This window comes from Nerophis ophidion, linkage group LG07 (genome assembly GCF_033978795.1).
Source record: "Nerophis ophidion isolate RoL-2023_Sa linkage group LG07, RoL_Noph_v1.0, whole genome shotgun sequence".
Taxonomy (NCBI): domain Eukaryota; kingdom Metazoa; phylum Chordata; class Actinopteri; order Syngnathiformes; family Syngnathidae; genus Nerophis; species Nerophis ophidion.
In genome coordinates, this window is record NC_084617.1 from 44,475,737 (window position 1) to 44,494,795 (window position 19,059).

Sequence of the window (19,059 nt, forward strand, 5' to 3'; positions counted from 1 at the left end):
CCTCCCCTTCATCCATTCAGCCTTCCACTGCTTTTCCTGTCAGCTGTTCACTCTAGTAAGACCTGGCACCAGATTTTTCCCTCTGGGATTTCCATCCACTTCTTTTCTCTTTTGTTTTCTCTCATTCCTCCCACTGAGCTCTCCTGTAAGTCCTTTCCTTCCCGCTTGATCCCATCTTCTTGTTTTATTCGCCCCAATGCCTCCTCTGCACAAATAAACCGCAGACACCCAAGTGACCAAGGCCTGTTCTCCCACAGTTTAGTTACAGTCACAGTGATGGGAAGAGTTTGCTATGGGTACAACAAAGAGTGCAGTTGGTTCTTGTTGTGTTCTTAAGTTTAATTATTTCCACTCAGATACGCATTGAGACGATAAAATACATCTGATTACTTGAGTAATCGGATTTACTTGAGTAATCAGACAAACTAATCAATACATTATTAGATTACTGAAATAATCGCTGGTCACAGCCCTACTAATTTCAATATTTTCAAAATCTCTTCTTGTATTTTGATAAATGACAATTTGGTAGTGTCATAACCAATGGTTTTCTCTGTCGCTGTGAAGAAAACAGAACCCCTGGCCCCCCCAAAAAAGCATGCTGTTTGTTTTCCAACATGTTTTACTGTAAAAATGGTCTTTGACTCCCATGGCATCACACCATTAGCAGCTTCTCAGTATTTACATGGATAGATGTTTGCAGTTTGGATATTATTTCAACGTCCTTGACGGGGGTTATGTTCTCTCTTCAGTATGGTACAGACACTTGAACTGCCTCGCCAAATCTGTAACACTGTCAATCATGTCAGGGCATTCAATCGATCGCAACTGTACTGTTTTGTTTGTCTTTGAAGATGTTTCGTCTCGCATCTCATCCTACTTGGATTGAATGCCCTGAGAAGACAATGACCTGGATGAATGAGAACAGTCATAGACATTGTCGGTCATGTTTTTGTTTATTTATTTTCTTAATAAATGAAAATCATCCGCATCTTCTTCTCAGCACTGTTTTTCTCACTCACTTTCTTTGTTCTAATGGTTGGAAAACAAAGTTATGTCGATCTCCAGCTCTAAGCTAATGCTAGCAGGTAGGACTATGTTTTGGGTGGATCTTACAGGACAATTGCTACTAGCGGCGGGGAGGCTCTTGACTAAAACCTTTGAAGCAGAACAATAAACTGAGAGACAGTTCATATATCGAACACTCAAAAGTTGGGGCACTTTTAAGTCAAAGTGTCGCTGTGTATTGCTTTGATACAACTCCTTTAAATAAATGATATACAAAGAGTGCCTATAGGCTTGTGACAACGTTCGTATTTTCCTTCAACAACAAACACTGCCTATTACTCAGGGCAGACTATTTTATTTTTATTTTAATCTTCTATTTTTTCTCCCATTCCCCCCCACTTGTTTACCTGTATCTCATCTTTTTTGTAAGGGGCGCTGGAAAACAGGCAGAAACGTCAACGATCCTGTTCTGTCTCCCTGTAATGTTTGTCTGATCTTGAATGGGATTGTGCTGAAAATTTTAATTTTCCTGAAGGAATAAATAAAGTACCATCTAATCTAATCTAATCTAATAATAAAACCTTCAACAACAACACTGACTATTACTCACAGCAGACTTTGTGGGAGACAACACACATAATAAAACAATCACAATCACTTACTGTACAATGTCTGCTCTCAATGGGAGGACGACTAATGAGATATTCCTATCTTACTGTTTGGATAAAGAATTAATCATAATCCTCGCGATCGGTTAAAAAGCTGGTGGGTGCAAACAAGTGTCTTTTTTTTGTCTTTCTTACCTGTTTTGTGTCTAAGTTGGCTGTCAAAGTTGACCAATTTTTTGGTTTATGGCCACAACTTTGTGCTATCCAGGTGAGAAGCATGATTTAAAATCTACAAATAACGTTTACCAACTCAGAAGCGATGCATCAACTGATGACGTCAATATAGCAGCATAAGCTACTTACCTTTCTGTGATCAATGCACCAATTAAAATAGATCCTTAACATTAGCATTGAGGTCCTAAAATGTAAATGGAGTGTTGTTGGCGCTTTTTAAATGTTTTTGGTGGGTTTTATGGGCGCAATAGATGCATTGACATCATGACTCACATTAGCTCCATTGTTAGCAGACTTTTATTTACATTTATTTACAACTGAGTTGTTAAACATACAACCAGCGAGCAAATTTTACCCGGCTCGCTGTTAAGTATAAAAATGCGCTGTAATTTTTTTATGAAATAAACTGCTGTTCTTAATGTGTCCACGAGATATCTATCTACTACTTTATCCCGTGCGCAGACCACTCATGATTTCAGAGACAGCGGAGCGATGTGCCGTGTGTTAACACTTGTGTGTTTGGACACTACGTACTTTGGCAGCTTATCAATGATAGTATACAAAATGTAGATTGTTACGTTTAATGCCTTGATTGTCAAATATGTTGTTTATGTAACACTGTGACATTTATACTCAAATACATGCTTTTGATAATTTGTACATTTGTACATTTTATGTTGTATTTATAACTAAGGACACATTTTCAGGGGGCACATACGTTAGCTGAAATAAATGTATCCTCTTGTAACTTCATGTGTTATTAATGAAGTCATATTCACAAGTTTTGTTGCAGATGATGCTACATATGTACAGAATAAATCATATCATGTTAGTACATGATTTTAAGGAAAATTAGTAAGTTACATTAATAACATCCTGTAGTTTGACTTTCATATTAATATTAATTTCATCTTCTGATGGATTCAAAATTAACACCAAACCTGCCATACTCAATTCCACCTAATTGACTGATGAACATTATCTATCATTCATTCAAAAAGTATAAATAGCGACAAATGAAGATATAGTACTATAAACCGCAACATGGAAGTTTAAAAAAAATAAAACACATTATGATTTGTAAATTTGTAAACGGCTTCACGGTGGGAGAGGGGTTAGTGCGTCTGCCTCACAATACGAAGGGCCTGCAGTCCTGGGTTCAAATCCAGGCTCGGGTTGCCCACATCTGAGGTCCTCTCCAAGGTTTCTCATAGTCAGCATTGTCACTGGCGTCCCACTGAATGTGAATTCTCCCTGCCCACTGGGTGTGAGTTTTCCTTGCCCTTTTGTGGGTTCTTCCGAGGATGTTGTAGTCGTAATGATTTGTGCAGTCCTTTGAGACATTTGTGATTTGGGGCTATATAAATAAACATTGATTGATTGATTGATTCTGTGTGGAGTTTGCATGTTCTCCCCGTGAATGCGTGGGTTCCCTCCGGGTACTCCGGCTTCCTCCCACTGGGGATAGGTTGATTGGCAACACTAAATTGGCCCTAGTGTGTGAATGTGAGTGTGAATGTTGTCTGTCTATCTGTGTTGGCCCTGCGATGAGGTGGCGACTTGTCCAGGGTGTATCCCGCCTTCCGCCCGATTGTAGCTGAGATAGGCGCCAGCGCCCCCCGCAACCCCAAAAGGGAATAAGCGGAAGAAAATGGATGGATGGATGGATGGATGGATGATTTGTAAATGTTCCGAATGTGCGTGGTCTATTTTCAAACAAAGAAAATAATCTGAGGTTGTCTTTATTTTTAAGTTATAATGCCATGATTTTACCAGTCCAGCCCACTTGGGAATATATGTTCCTCCACGTGGCCCCTGAGCTAAAATGAGAATGCATTAGAATCATAGCATTAGAATGCATTAAAATAAGACATGCGTTATGTGTTCCTTGTCTCTCATAATGATTACGAAGGATGGGCAAGATTCCATTTTTAGGTCACGTGACTGCATTTTATATTTATACATACTACACATACATACATACATAAACAATAGCACACAGCCAGTATTCAACATTAACTTCCGATTCCGTTTTGCTTTGATCAATTCATAACACACATTTGTCCTGTCATTTTTTTCTATCACCTTCTTATCTAGTTCTTTTTCTATATGAGACAGTGCTCAGCCACCTGAGGCACTGAACAAATAACATATAGAGCAAATGAAATTTCCTGCGAGGCTTATTGATGTTATTAAAATGTAGCATACCAAGGCCTGAAATCATTTTAGTCTTCATCAGTCCGGCTGACATTTTAGTGAATTAACTGTTGGCGGCTGGGGCGGTGGTGATGACATGTGGTTGTTTTGGCTTTGCGGGCTGTTTTTCACTTTTGATAGGGTCAAATTGTAGATCGATCATCTCATTTGGTCAGTCGGGTTGGCCTTTGATTGGCTTTTATAACACTAATATGTGTCTGGTATGGATATTATTTGTGCATGCACTTCAAAAGCGCTAAATCAAGTTAGCATTGAGCTTGTTTTGGCATTAAAGAGCACAGTGCCATCATACTCTTTTAAAACATCACATATATTATTGCTGTCCCCCCTTTCTTTCCAATTATACCATTTGGTAACACACATGTTTATCATCAACTAGAATAATGGATTATTTTAAGTAATGTGTTTGAGGGGTGTGTATATTTATGCTGTGTTTAGTTGTTTTTCTCGCTCTCCTTGTGGTTGTCCAATGCTACTTTAGTTAAATTCTCCATGTCAATTTGTACAAATATTCTTTCTTTGTCACAGTGATTTTTTTTATTTTTATTACCACTGTAAAATGTATGTTGCTTGATTCCTTGACTATGGGTTCGATAGCAACACTTGTTTTACCTCTGCATTTAAAATTTTAATCAGTCAATCTATTTACTAAGGCGAAACACTAAGATATTAGATATTAATGAATATAATTCACTTATTTGTGGCCACAAATAAAACCACAAATTCGGATTTGGTGCTTACAGGTTTGCCATTGCTCATTAACAAATAATATTAGAACAGTGGCAGATGTATCTGTAAATGGACTTCAGAACACACCTCATATGTACCTGATTTGCCAGAGAAGACACTACAGAAAGTCTTCTGTGGTGCCAATTTTGCAACATTGATGCTATATTTAGCGAGGAGAGGTATGCATACAAAGTGAAAGTGAGTCTTTGTGTTCATTTATTTGGTAATCAAATACAAGCGGTCACAAAAGGCAAAGTATTCAGCTGAGTTCCACCTCAACAAGCTCAGAGAGTGTGCATTTAAACCTCGTTCAAATTGTGTAACGTTTTGTATTTGTTGTTTGTTTCAATAATGCAGGAACAGCTGTTTTCAGCAACACATTGATTTATTTACAACTCTGCAGGGTTGCAGGACACTTGTACTCGCGTCTTCAGAACCAGAATCAAAATTAGAAATACTTTAATGATACCTGAGGCGAAATTAAGATTTTCAGCACAATCCCATTCAAGATCAGACAAACATTACAGGGAGACAGAACAGGATCGCTGACGGGTCTGCCAACTTCCGCCGCCCCTTACAAAAAAGCTGAAAAAAAGGGTAAATGCTGAAAAAAAATTAGGTCTAAGCCTGGACCCCTGGAGAGGGTGTCCAGACTGAGGCAAATGACAAAAAAAAACCCAAACTTCATAGCCATAACACACATAAACATGTGAATACGAGGGAAACATCAAAGGACAATAAAGACATTAAAAGAGCAGAGCTGATGCAACCAGCCACTTTTACACACAGCCACAAAAGTAAAACAAACAAACAAACAAAAAAAAAAATACACTGTGGTGGACTCTGCGGTGTTCCACGCAATCGTCCGCTGGGGTGGGGTGAGCATGGCCAGAGACGGGAGCAGACCCAACAAAGCAACTCTCGGCCAGTGTCCAGTCCGCATGGATGAGCGAGGATGTGTCCAAGGAGACCGAGGTGTCCGATACCTGCTCATTCAGTCAAGACACTGTGAAGCTTGTCTGTCCGTACGCTCAGTTACAGCTCCTCAGCCCTTTCTCTTCATCCGCATCTCCTCCAGTCTCTCCAAACGGACTCTGGTGTGGCAGAAACCCAGCAGCCGGTCTCCGTGGCCAAAAGGCTCCCGGGAGGCAGATCCAGAAGTTAATATAAAAGCACCGCAAAAGTCACGAAAGTGGCACCCCTTGTCACACAGTCCCAAAGGGTCCAAAACCAAAAGGGGAAAAAAAAAGCACATAAAAACAAGAAGGAAACTTCAGGAACACAGAAGGATGACACAAGACTCATCTCCGCTCATTTTTGTCTATACTTCCCGTTCAACTTTACAGCTAAGACTTTTGGGTAATATAATTAGACTACAAGTACCAACACACAGAAAACCTGCAGAAGCAACGCAACCTTTGTCACTTCCATAAGTACTAAGAACTTCAAAACAGAGCTTAGACGCACTCTTCTGTCGTTTCGCAACACTTTGCCCTCCTAGTGAAAAATGCACTAACACATTAGACTTTATTGATCCCTAAGAGACATTGTTTGATCACAATAGCTCAGGTACAAGAACTAAGTATAAAAGGAACATTCTCAAAATCACAACAAGAGAGGAAAATAGAGTAAGATATAATAAACAATGCCAACAATACAACAGTTATAGAATATTATAGAATACGATAGTCTATAGAATAGAAATAAATAAAACAAGGTTTGCAAGGTTAAGAATAGTCAAGGTATGAAGAAGAATATAAAGCAGGGGTAGGGAACCTATGGCTCGCGAGCCAGATGTGACTCTTTTGATGACTGCATCTGGCTCTCGGATAAATCTGAGCTGACATTGCTTAACACGATAAGTAATGAATAATTCCACTTGTAATCACAGTGTTAAAAATAACTTTTATAAAACATTCTCATGCATTTTTAATCCATCCATCAGTTTTCTACCGCACCTGTTCATGAAGTTACGTTAATGGTAAGAAGTTATTTATTTATTTTTGGTTAGTGTGGGACTTGCCCTCCTGGGGGTCCTTCAGACCACCAAGCACCGACATTAGAGCCTGTTTCAGGGTTACAATATTGTTTCATTTTTCAACAAGTCTCTCAGTTGCTTTCCAGCAACAGTCTTTTTCTCTTTCGTTCTCGCTCGCACTTTGGCTACAGCCCCAACCCCGTCTCTCCTCCTGTCTGCTGTTTATAACAGAGCGACAGGTGATTAGATAACAAGGCCCAGGTGGGACTTCTAGGCACCTGTCACTGATTTTGAGGCCGATCCTGGCAACACTACGCTTCGCTGCAGGCCCGCAGGCCACGCCCCTCCACAGTTAGCTTCACAAAGAATAGGAGACCTATTATACTCTAGAAATGTTGGTCTTATTTAAAAGTGCACACGTTTAGTTGTGTTCAGTGTTGAAAAAATATTATATGGGTCTTACGTAAATACATTTTAAAATATTCGGCTTCTTGGCGCTCTCAGCCAAAAAGGTTCCCGACCCCTGATATAAAGTATATACAATGTAAATATACACTATATACATGGAAATATGTATGTAAAGCAGTGGTGTTCAAAGTGTGACTCGGGCCATTTGTTGAGTTGAGTTGAGTTGAGTTGAGTTGAGTTTGTGTTTATTTGGAACATGCATGCATACAACATGATACATCAAAATTTCCATCTTCTCTATTCAACATGTTTGAAAAGGAGTAGGAAGAAGCAGAGCTTATTTATTCCTACACCTTTTCCTTTACATAGCAGTTGCTAACACTTTTGTTCCCTTCCTGTTCTCAATTCATTCACAATATACTCAATAAGTAATAACATTAAAAATAAATAAATGATCATTAGTGAAGTAAATTATATTTCACATGGTGAGATAAATAAGATTATCTAGAAAATTAATGGATGAATGAAATAAATTCGGAATGTTTCTCATTGTTCTTCTTTTTTGTACTTTGTAAATACTAAGTTTGAAGAGTTTCTTGAATTGGATCATATTAATACATTGTTTGATATATTTGGTTAATTCCACAATTGAATTCCACATACTTATATATAGAAGGTCTTTAGTGTTGATCGTGTGTATAAAAGTTTTAAATTAGATTTTTCTCTAAGATTGTATTTCTCCTAAGCATTTTGTGGAATTTAGATTTTTAGTGGACCCATATTGCATATGTAAATATAAAAAAAACACAAACATTTTTGCAAAAAGATGTATTATTATGAGGGAAATCTGAAATGATGATATGAATAAGAAATACATACACTAAGATTTGTTTTAAAATTAATGTATTTTGTTTCTTTATATTTATTTTTAGCTTAGTTCATTACAAATAACATGATGTTAGCAACCTCCACCCCTCTGTTTAAACCAACAATAGTTTTCAGAGAAAAAATGGGGATTTTACTCTTTGCTAAAATCTTGCAGCCCTAATATAAACCTATAATTATCTACACTACTTACCTGAACGTGATCGCGCTGTGTATAGTTAGCCAATTACAGTAAGTTATGAATGCATGAGTGATGAACCATCGAGTAGAATATGTTGACATTCAGCCAAATTACAGTTACAAACACCTCACACCCGCGTGACTCCTACCCAAAGCTGTTAGACGGTCAGTTACTGATTGAAACTTGTTTGTGTTTGAGCTCCGACTGGCGAGCGTGACTGGGATGCGTACGTGCTTTGTTGCTGAGGCGCCGCCACAAGCCCTTGTTTAGTCATCAGGCCGGTGATATAGAACCGGGTTGAGTAAGACATGGCAGAAAATAAGGAAAGGAAATAAGGAGACAAATTGAATAGAAAGTTGTTAAGGTCACTGAAGCATGAAAGTCTTGTCCTGGGGTTGCAATGACTCGTATACAACGTTCTTTAGTGCTGTGGCCACAGGAATAGTCATAACTTACATCAACCCCGTCCTGGAGAGTTCCTCTCCTGGCACTTACAACCTCAGCATTCTCACACTAAGATTCAAGCACCAGAGTGGGAACATGGGGTATATTTCATCTTATGGTTGATATTACCTGGACAACAGTTCTTACAGGGTAAAGCCTTCTTTTAATTTATACCATTATCGATTTGAAGAAGCCATTTGATGATGTTACTGAAGTTTTATCCTCTTGTGCATGTTTTTCCCTCTGTAGGTCATTACACAGCATGTTTATGAGCTGCTGGAGACAAAATGCAACATGACTAAAGCAATCTTACCAGTAAGTATACGCTTAAACATATTTTTTTTTTATTTTGGAATTTTGCCATTGCAGAGTAAAAACTATTGGATGTGAAAATTGACTAATAGGTAAAAGCATTAGCATGTGATTATGATACTGAAAACAAATTGAACACAAATACTATGTTTCCATGCACTAAATTAGTCTAATTTATCAAATAGTTAGTTTGTTTTTGTATTTTCACACCAATTTGTGAAGTCCCAGCGTCCATGCATACTCTATAATGTGATTATTGCTCTTACGCCATGTGCCTCCCGTACACTGGGGGGCACTTATTTCCTTTTAGCGCAAATAAATGTATTGCTTTTCCGGTTGACCGATTACATCATACCAAAACAAGGCACCTGTTGCTCTTTAAAAGTCAACTGCCTGGAACTGATGTACCTGGGGCTGGGCGATATATCGAATATACTCGATATATTGCGGGTTTGTCTCTCTGCAATCTAAAAAAATGACTATTTTGTGAGAATGCGAGTAGAAGTTCTCACACAGTTGCTTTTAGCTGTGGGCATTACAGTAGTGGCATTCTGTACAAAAAGTCAAGTCAAGTCAATTTTATTTATATAGCACGTTTACAACAACTTTTAAATTGAACCAAAGTGCTGTACAGGTTAAAAAAAAGCATGGAGCAAAAAAAACAAAAAACAAAGAACATAAACAATGAATGAGCGGAACAAAATAGTGCAAAAAGCAATATGGTAAAATATGGAACAAAAAGTTAAAAAAAAAAAAGTGCACTTTAATGTTGTTTTGATACGTCATCTTAGTGACATCATGCACAAATGTGCACTAACAGCTTGTTTGAAAATGTCTCTGAAAATCTTGCACTTTCTGTTTTGAAATTACATTAATTTTTGTGCCACTTCTTGATAACTGTTTAATAAATACAGTTTTGGTTAAATTGACTTAGTTGTTATTTCCCTCTGTGCATAAAAGTTTAAAATGAGCATATATCAATGCGGTATGAACAAGAATATTTGAACGTAGACACATGGAATCACCATACTGGTGTGTTATATGCATCAAGTGCTAATTCAAGGTTAGGGCAAATTATCAAGATATATATTGTGTATTGTGGCGTGACCTAAAAATATTGAGATATTAATAAAAATCCATATTGCCCAGCCCTAGTTGTACCTGATGTCCGCAGAAATATTGGCACCGATTGCAAATATTACGGCTATATTGATCTTGAATAGCAGACATCATCAAGAAGTGATCTTCGATTCCGCAACGAACATGACGCAACTACCAAGAAGGTCTCGGAGGACATGCAGGTCAGAAGCAAAGAAAGACCGGCGGCAGATAGTATTTTGAAATAAATATTTGGATGGAGAATCATGGAAACAAAACTTTCAAATGTCTTGGAGTTCAGTCAAAAGGCGCTGCGGATTGATAAAAGGAGTTTAAAATTCGAAGGAAAAGACCGATTCTGTTCCAGATAAAAGGTGATATTTTTCTGGACTATCTTGCCAGTTGTGTGTACGACACAGTTATTGTACATTAGTTTGGAGTGCACAAATGCAGCGTGAAGAGGTTTGTGTACACTTCAATATTCGCCTTTAATATACTTGCTTCATTATCTTCCATCTCATTCGTATGTCGTTCGGGGAGTCGGAAATTAAGTCTCTGTTTTCTCCCATTGATGCACTTTAAAATGTTCTGTTTTTTTAATTTGTGAAGAAACTGTCTCCTCTACATTGCAATTGTTGCTTATTTTTTACTAAATGGGATCTTTTTCCGAGTTGTATCCCGCGCGTTGAGACTGGCGCATGCACGAGACGAAGAGTCTCTCTGGTCGCACATGCCCACTCGAAAGATCAGGTTTTCGGTCGCATAATCCAGGTGTGTTAGTCTGACATTTCAAAAACACAATCGGACTAAGGTGTTTCCATGGGTTGATGGATGCTTATTTGGAGCCAAACTATTTGAGAAATTGGAGTAACTTAGTGCATGAAAACATACTGACTGAGATTGTGAAGAGTCTTAGTACTTCTCTTTCTAATAGTCCCATTTCCTTTATTTCCTCTTTTTATGTCACCAGCCGCTAATGTCTAAATTCTCAGTGTAAAAAGTGCAGTGCAGCATGTTTAATCTGTTTTGCATTGATGTATTTAAAAAGGGGAACTTACTTCTCTTCTGGAGATACTCTTTAGCCAGATGATCCTAGCTCTGCCCACTTGATCCCTTGTATTTGTTGTTGAAAGCATGTTCGCCTCTTTTCGCCCTTATATATATGTAGCTCGCCTTTATTCATCGATCTTTTTTTTTGTCTGTCAATAAAAGCTGTGATCGTTTTTCAGGGCTGCATTTATAGGAATGTTAGCAGAGTTAGCAGCAGTGGTAAGAGGCTCCATAAATCAACCACTAGCAAGGGATTCAGCGCTTTCATTAGCCCCCATACACATTCACGGGGTTATCTGGCTGGACTATTTATATCATTATTCCACTGCAAAATGGCACTGTTATGCTTTTCTATGGCCCACCCGCTTAAGTGTATGCGGCGTGTGCATTTGTATGTTAGTGGTGGGTCTGTCCACCTGCATGGCATTGAACTTGTGACCAGCAATTTTAAGAAGATTAACTGCAGCCAAGTATAGTGAGAGGGACTGAGGGAGCACCAGAGTACAAAAGGGCAAGATTTTCTCCCCCACTCAGTTCTCTTTGTCTGCTTGGATTAAGTTCTTGCAGCTGCCACCCATGGCTTTTATGGACAGTGTTTGTCTCCTTCGAGATTCCTCTTGTCGTACTCGGTAGCGCATGTACACAAACCTACTTATCCTCTCTGGATCACTTTCTGTCTCCCTATTAATCACTGGCTGTTTTCTCTTCATGGTTAGAGTGTTGACGCATGTTAGCTTTTTAAAGCCGAGCATCCATCCAAGTGAAGGTTGTTTCTTTGTAAACAGATGCATTGAATGATACTTTTCACAATAAAGTCTTTCAGTTAAAAAGCTTTAAATGTATTGGACCCCTGGACATTCTTGACTGAAGTGTCAATGCAATGTGGTTTAGACATAAGAGCTTTTTTGGCCTTGATTCAGACAAAAATGCAACTAAATTATGTTTTCCATGTTTTTACATTAGCTCGACGCCACAATGGATGAGCCTTCTTCTTTCATCTACCTAAGCCCCGATGCCTTGTCCAACCCTTCCAAGCTACTGGTGCTGATCCAGGGCAGCGGTGTGGTGCGAGCCGGTCAGTGGGCTCGAAGACTTATCATCAACCAGGACTTGAACTCAGGAACTCAGATCCCCTTCATCACCAGAGCCATGGAGGTAGGGTAGTTTACATTATTATAGATTTATTCAGATGTCCTTCCACAGTCTAAAAACCTTCCTGATAGGGTAAATGGAGACTCTTGCCCAAAGGCGTGAATGCGACTGCATATATGTATGTCATCTTTGATTGATTTGCTACCAGTTCAGGGTCTCGTCCAGCTGGGATGGGCTGATCAGTAGAATGGGATTCAAATTACGAAGTGACACTTGTGAAGTGAATTATATTTACATAGCTCTTTCCTCTAGTGAATCAAAGCACTTTTACATAGTGAAAACCCAATATCTAAGTTACATTTAAACCATTGTGGGTGGCACTGGGAACAGGTGGGTAAAGTGTCTTGCCCAAGGACACAACAGCAGTGTGTCCTTTGGCATGGATGGCGGAAGCGTGGATCACTTGAGGAAATGCATTGAATTGTGTCGTTTGTGTGTATTTTCTTAAAGGGGAAATTTGATGATTTTTTTGACTTATGGATTTACAACGTTGGCTACTCGTGTTAAAAAATGGGCATGAGCTTGCATGCAGTTTTGAATGCCTCTGGAATTCTGTGGTTCATCACAGATTAAATGGACGTACTAATGTGGGAATTTATAGTTCATGCTCTCTACAAAGCCCTTACTTCCTCTTCTGCTGTCTTGTTTCAATGCCCGCAGGCTCGAGTGTTAGTCCTTCTTGTTTCATGGTCTCGCACTCACTCTGAAGTCGATAAAATACATACTTCTGTATTTTTTTCGTCCTCAAGATTTTACACTGACCTGTTTTGTCAACATGGACCATTAAGAACTATTTGGATTAACGATCTGACAAAATAATAGCAACTTGGTTTGATGAAACGCATGTTCATGAAGAATATTTTGGACTGTGACTCAAAACAATTGTGTTTTTTCATTTATTATTTTTATTTTATTTTATTTAACGGTGTAGGGCGTGAAGAGTTTAATTTGCAATTTGGAAACACCACACACAAACGAAGCGTTTGTAGACGGACTCAAAAAACGTGTTCTAAATTGGACTGCCAAAAAAGTTATATTCAATACAATACTGCAAGGATGTGTTAAAGGGGGCCTGTTATGCAAACCATTTTTTGGGGGGTATTTTGGATCGACATAAGTCACGAACATTTGAACTTTAAATTTTGAACCCAGAACCACTATTACATATGTTTCAAATGTTGAAAAACAAATCATAATATGACCCCTTTGAATACACAGGTCCCCTTTTTATATTTACATACTGTACATACATGCAATATAGGAGATTGTCAGTTCATCGAGCAGAGATGGAATAATTCGTTCTCTGAAGGAAATTAAGATGTCACAGTAGCATATATTTTATATACAATTTGCACAACACGTTTGTGGAATCAATGCAATTTAAGTTGTTTATAGTAAAGTCATTAATCTAATAAATATGTATGGAGAGTGTAAGGCACATATTTTAATATGCACATATGTAAAATGTGCTGTGTGATAGCTGTTTCACATGAGAAAGTGTTACACCTCACACACAGTGGAGAGTTGTTATATAAATAAATTATGAATCGAATGAAGGATGAGTCTTATATGAATATGGACTGAACGGAAAGCTTGTCCTTTATCAGTAAGTAGACCACATCATTTTGACTTTCCAATTTTTTGTGTATCCTGAAAAATAAATATTTCAAAAAAATATCCAGTAGGTAATTAATTATGTCGAAGTTATTTGCTGATGTGTCACATGTGCATACAGTACTTGTTTAAATGCAACTAAAAGGGGTCTCTGCCTCTTACAATTTTCCCAATCCCCACCCCTTTGCTCATTTGTCAAGGCTGGCCACCTCTACCTGTGTAATTTCATCGGCCTGCTGTTCAAATTGACTTAGTGCGGGGATCTTGTTCTCCCCCTGCCCCCACTCGTCCCTCCGCTGGGTCCACCTGAATGCCATAAAGACTTACGCTGCATTGTAAAGGCCCTTTTTCTGCTATGCACAACTTCTGGAGATGTTTGTGTTGCGTGCTTGCGTGTCAACGGATGATTCAGCGCCTCTAAGACCATCTTTGAATTGCGTTTGCCCTGGATGGGATTGCAGCGGAAGGAAGCCCTGCGCTGCGGAGAGTCAAAGTGACAGGCTAGATATAGAGAACATGGTAGTGCAAGTCTTGCTCGTTCATCATAGTAAACAAGCAATTGCGTTCCTACACTGACAAATCATCATCCTGGTGTTTTACCACAGACAGGCCTTGTAGTGTGGTGTACACAGGAAAGACAGTTGTAGTCAATTTTGGCTGTCTGCATCTATTTTGGCAATGTTTGTGGTTCAGTCGAGTACAGCCTGGAATTTGTGTGAATGCTGTTTCATGTACAAAACCCAAACCAGTGAAGTTGGCACGTTGTGTAAATGGTGAATAAAAACAGAATGCAATAATTTGCAAATCCTTTTCAACCTATATTCAGTTGAATAGACCAGACTGCAAAGACAAGATACTTACCGTTGGAACTGGTAAACTTTGTAATTTTTTGCAAATACTAGCTCATTTGGAATTTCATGCCTGCAACATGTTTCAAGTGGTAAAACAGACTGAGGAAGTTGAAGATTGCTCATCAAACACTTATTTGGAACATCCCAAAGGTGAACAGGCTAATTGGGAACAGGTGGGTGCCATGATTAGTTATTAAAGCAGCTTCCATGAAATGTATTCACAAACAAGGATAGGGCGAGGGTCACCACTTTGTAAACAAATACTTGAGCAAATTGTTTAAGAACAACATTTCTCAATGAGCTATTGCAAGAATTTTGGGGATGTCACCATCACCATCCGTAATATCATCAAAAGGTTCAGAGAATCTGGAGAAATCACTGGACGTAAGGGGCAATGCCTGAGACCTTCGATCCCTCAGTCATACTGCATCAAAAACCGACATCGGTGTGTAAATGATATCACCACATGGGCTCAGGCATACTTCAGAAAACCACTGTCAGTAACTACAGTTTGTCACTACATTAGACATTAAACATCTTTCAGTACACTCAATTGAATATAGGTTGAAAAGGAATTGCAAATCATTGTATTCTGTTTTTATTTTTTACCATTTACACAACGTGCCAACTTTACTGGTTTTGGGTTTTGTAAATGTAGAAGAACTACCGACGCCTTTTTTACCATTTGGGAAAAATGTGCAGCTTCACTTTACTTGTACTAAATTACCAGGTGTAGAAACAAGTTCATTCACCTTTAGTTTTAAAACAAAGCTGGGACTGACAGCTGTTGACAGTAGGCACAAAGGAGAGGATCATGTTTGGTTAAGTATTCAGCTACTGTAATCACACTTGCGGACCAATTAGAAGTTATGCACTAAATGAGTCAGTTTTCATAAAAAATTTGGGTTCTCTTTTACAATCGGGCGGCCCCAAAGGGAATAAGCGGTAGGAAATGGATGGATGGAATTTGGGTTCTTCTGTATGTTTTTGTTTAGTCCCAGTTTCACAATTCCATTCCGACCGGTGAAGAACTTAGGACCGAAATCATTGTCCCAATACGGAAAACCATTGCATCTAATAGAGAATGTTTCATTTGCACCCCTGGTGGTGAAATCTATCAAAATGAGGGTGGTCCCAAAAAGGAGGGATTTTTCAAATTGACTGATAGGTTGATTGGCAACACTAAATTGGCCCTAGTGTGTGAATGTGAGTGTGAATGTTGTCTGTCTATCTGTGTTGGCCCTGCGATGAGGTGGCGACTTGTCCAGGGTGTACCCCGCCTTCCGCCCGATTGTAGCTGAGATAGGCGCCAGCGCCCCCCGCGACCCCGAAAGGGAATAAGCGGTAGAAAATGGATGGATGGACGGTTTTAGAAGTGCTCCCTCTCTGGTCAATGTAAAAAATAACAGGTGTGGGAAAAAAAAGTAAGTGCTGCCCCTCTGGCCAACATATGTAATAACAGGTGTGTGTAAGAAATTGAAACCTGCCCCTTTGGCCAAAATTAATTAAAACAATAAAACAGATATGTATATAGACACTGTAATAACTTGAAATAAATAATGAAGATTAAAACCAAATACAAACAAAAAAAAACAAAAAAAAGAACTAAAAGTTTTTTTTTTCTCACAATGTATCAACTTTTTTCTTATAAATTGAGAACAATTTCCCATATTCTTTCTGTGTCTGTAATATTGCAAAATTTTCTCGGAAAATTATTACTTTTTTATGTAAAATTATTACTTTTTATTGCAAAAATGTTGTCATATACAATTCTGACTTGTATCACAATATTGCCAATTTTTAAGATTTCTCATAAAAGAGAGACTTTTTTTGAGTAAAATTACGACTCTCTTCATAAAATTGCCAAAATGTTAAGCTTTTTCTTGTAAAATTGCAAATGTTATTGAGTAAAATTCCAATTTCTATCATAATATTGGACAAATGTTTAGTTTTTCTTGTCAAATTTTGACTTGCGTTAAGTAAAATTATCACGTTTGTTATGAAACTAGAGGCAGGCATTTTTTGGAGGTCTCATACAAGAGTGTGTGTGTGTGTGCGTGTGTGCATGCGTGCGAGCGCGCATGCACGAGCATGTGAGTGCGTGTGTGTATGTGTGGTTTGCGTTTGTAATTGTAGCCTCATTTTATGGCATTGCAAATTGACGCTGCTATAAAAAGTGCTTGAATTGACATGCAGACTTTGGCTGAAATGATAGTTAAAGTTATTTTTCACACAACTTCGTTTCACTCTTCTTCGCTGGTTAGCAAGGTGTAAGCTGACATTCTTATCCAGGCTAAGACCGCATTCTTCCTCCAGACGTCCGACATCATGCTCGAGCATCGCTCCATCCTATCTTGCCGATTGTATTGTACCGTATGTCCCGGCAAGAAATCTGCGTTCAAAGGACTCCGGCTTATTAGTGATTCCTAAAGCCCCAAAAAAGTCTGCGGGCTATAGAGTGTTTTCCGTTCGGGCTCCAGTACTCTGGTATGTTCTACCAGTAACAGTTCTAGATGCCACCTGAGTAGAAGCATTTAAGTCTCACCTTAAAACTCATTTGTATACTCTAGCCTTTAAATAGACCTCCTTTTTAGACCAGTTGATCTGCCGCTTCTTTTCTTTTCTCCTCTGTCCCCCACTCCCTTGTGGAGGGCGTCCGGTCCGATGACCATGGATGAAGTACTGGCTGTCCAGAGTCGGCACCCAGGATGTACCGCTCGCCTGTGTATCGGTTGGGGACATCTCTACGATGCTGATCCGACTCCGCTTGGGATGGTTTCCTGTGGACGGGACTCTCGCTGCTGTCTTGGATCCGCTTTGAACTGAACTCTCGCGGCTGTGTTGGAGCCACTATGGATTGAACTTTCACAGTATCATGTTAGACCCGCTCGACATCCATTGCTTTCGGTCCCCTAGAGAAGGGGGGAGGGGGGTTGCCCACATTTGAGGTGCTCTCCAAGCTTCTCATAGTATCATTGTCACTGGCGTCCCACTGGGTGTGAGTTCTCCTTGCCCAGTGGGTGTGAGTTTTCCTTGCCCTTATGTGGGATCTTCCGAGGACGTCGTAGTCGTAGTGGTTTGTACAGTCCTTTGAGACATTTGTGATCTAGGGCTATATAAATAAACATTGATTGATTGTGAGTGTGAATGTTGTCCGTCTATCTGTGTTGGCCCTGCGATGAGGTGGCGACTTGTCCAGGGTGTACCCCGCCTTCCGCCCGATTGTAGCTGAGATAGGCGCCAGCGCCCCCCGTGACCCCAAAAGGGAATAAGCGGTAGAAAATGGATGGATGGATCGATGATTGATTGATTGATTGATATGTACTGCCATAAAAACAAGGTCCGCTTTGTAAAGTGAGCAAGGTGTTCATGTTTTTTTTAACAAGAATAAGAGGAAATGTTTTTACACTGGCCCTGCGATGAGGTGGCGACTTGTCCAGGGTGTACCCCGCCTTCCGCCCGATTGTAGCTGAGATAGGCGCCAGCGCCCCCCGCGACCCCGAAAGGGAATAAGCGGTAGAAAATGGATGGATGGATGGATGTTTTTACACTTTACATGTTAACACTGGCAATGTTTTTGCAAGTGGAAGTCCTGATTCGCTTCTACTCAGAAAACACGAGTGACGACAACAAGACTATTGTCATAAAGACCAATGTTATTGTCGACTAATCATTGCAGCACTAATATAGAGTAAAGAAAAATAAATATTCAAAATGTTTCATTCATTCATATATGAGTTTTTTGTAATTTAATAATATAATAATCCATATTGCTGACATTATCATCCATCCATCCATCCATTTTCTACCGCTTATTCCCTTTTGGGGTCGCGGGGGGCGCTGGCGCCTATCTCAGCTACAATCGGGCGGAAGGCACAGTCAGACAATATCGAAGCATACTTTTTTACGTTTACATTATGTACTTTTTCACAAACATTTTTCAGTAAAAAAAATAAAAAAGAGAAGTATCGCCTCCAGTGCAGTTCTTGTGAAGTTACTCCTGGGAAGTTGATTGGAAATTCAAAGCCTTCGGCAAAGGGTCAACTTGAGTGCATTTAGAGGGGTATACTGGGAGCTCTTTTGGCTTTACAAAATACACCCTCATGAGTACACACCCCGAATTAAGAACCCTACTTTGTGTGTTCAACTCTAAGGTCTGCTAGTACGTGTCTGTCAGGACATGAACACTTTAAAATGCCGTTCAGACGTTCTTAACCGCGTTCCTTGAAAGCCAGTCAGCCTTTACTCTCCTCTGATGGGATCACAACTGCCAATCAGCGTGCAAGTGGG

At 39.3% G+C, this 19,059-nt stretch overlaps 1 protein-coding gene across 5 annotated transcripts in view; it reads left to right on the forward strand.

Moving 5' to 3' along the window:
- arb2a (ARB2 cotranscriptional regulator A) overlaps window positions 1-19,059 on the forward strand; it is a 503,242-nt gene that overhangs the window by 52,520 nt on the left and 431,663 nt on the right. For 4 of the 5 annotated variants that reach the window (XM_061906255.1, XM_061906252.1, XM_061906254.1 and 1 more), the window contains exons 5-6: window positions 8,942-9,007; window positions 12,116-12,307. In XM_061906255.1, coding sequence (XP_061762239.1) covers window positions 8,942-9,007; window positions 12,116-12,307 — 258 coding nt within the window. The remainder of the gene's footprint in view (window positions 1-8,941; window positions 9,008-12,115; window positions 12,308-19,059) is intronic. The other variant, XM_061906253.1, reaches the window with a different exon arrangement.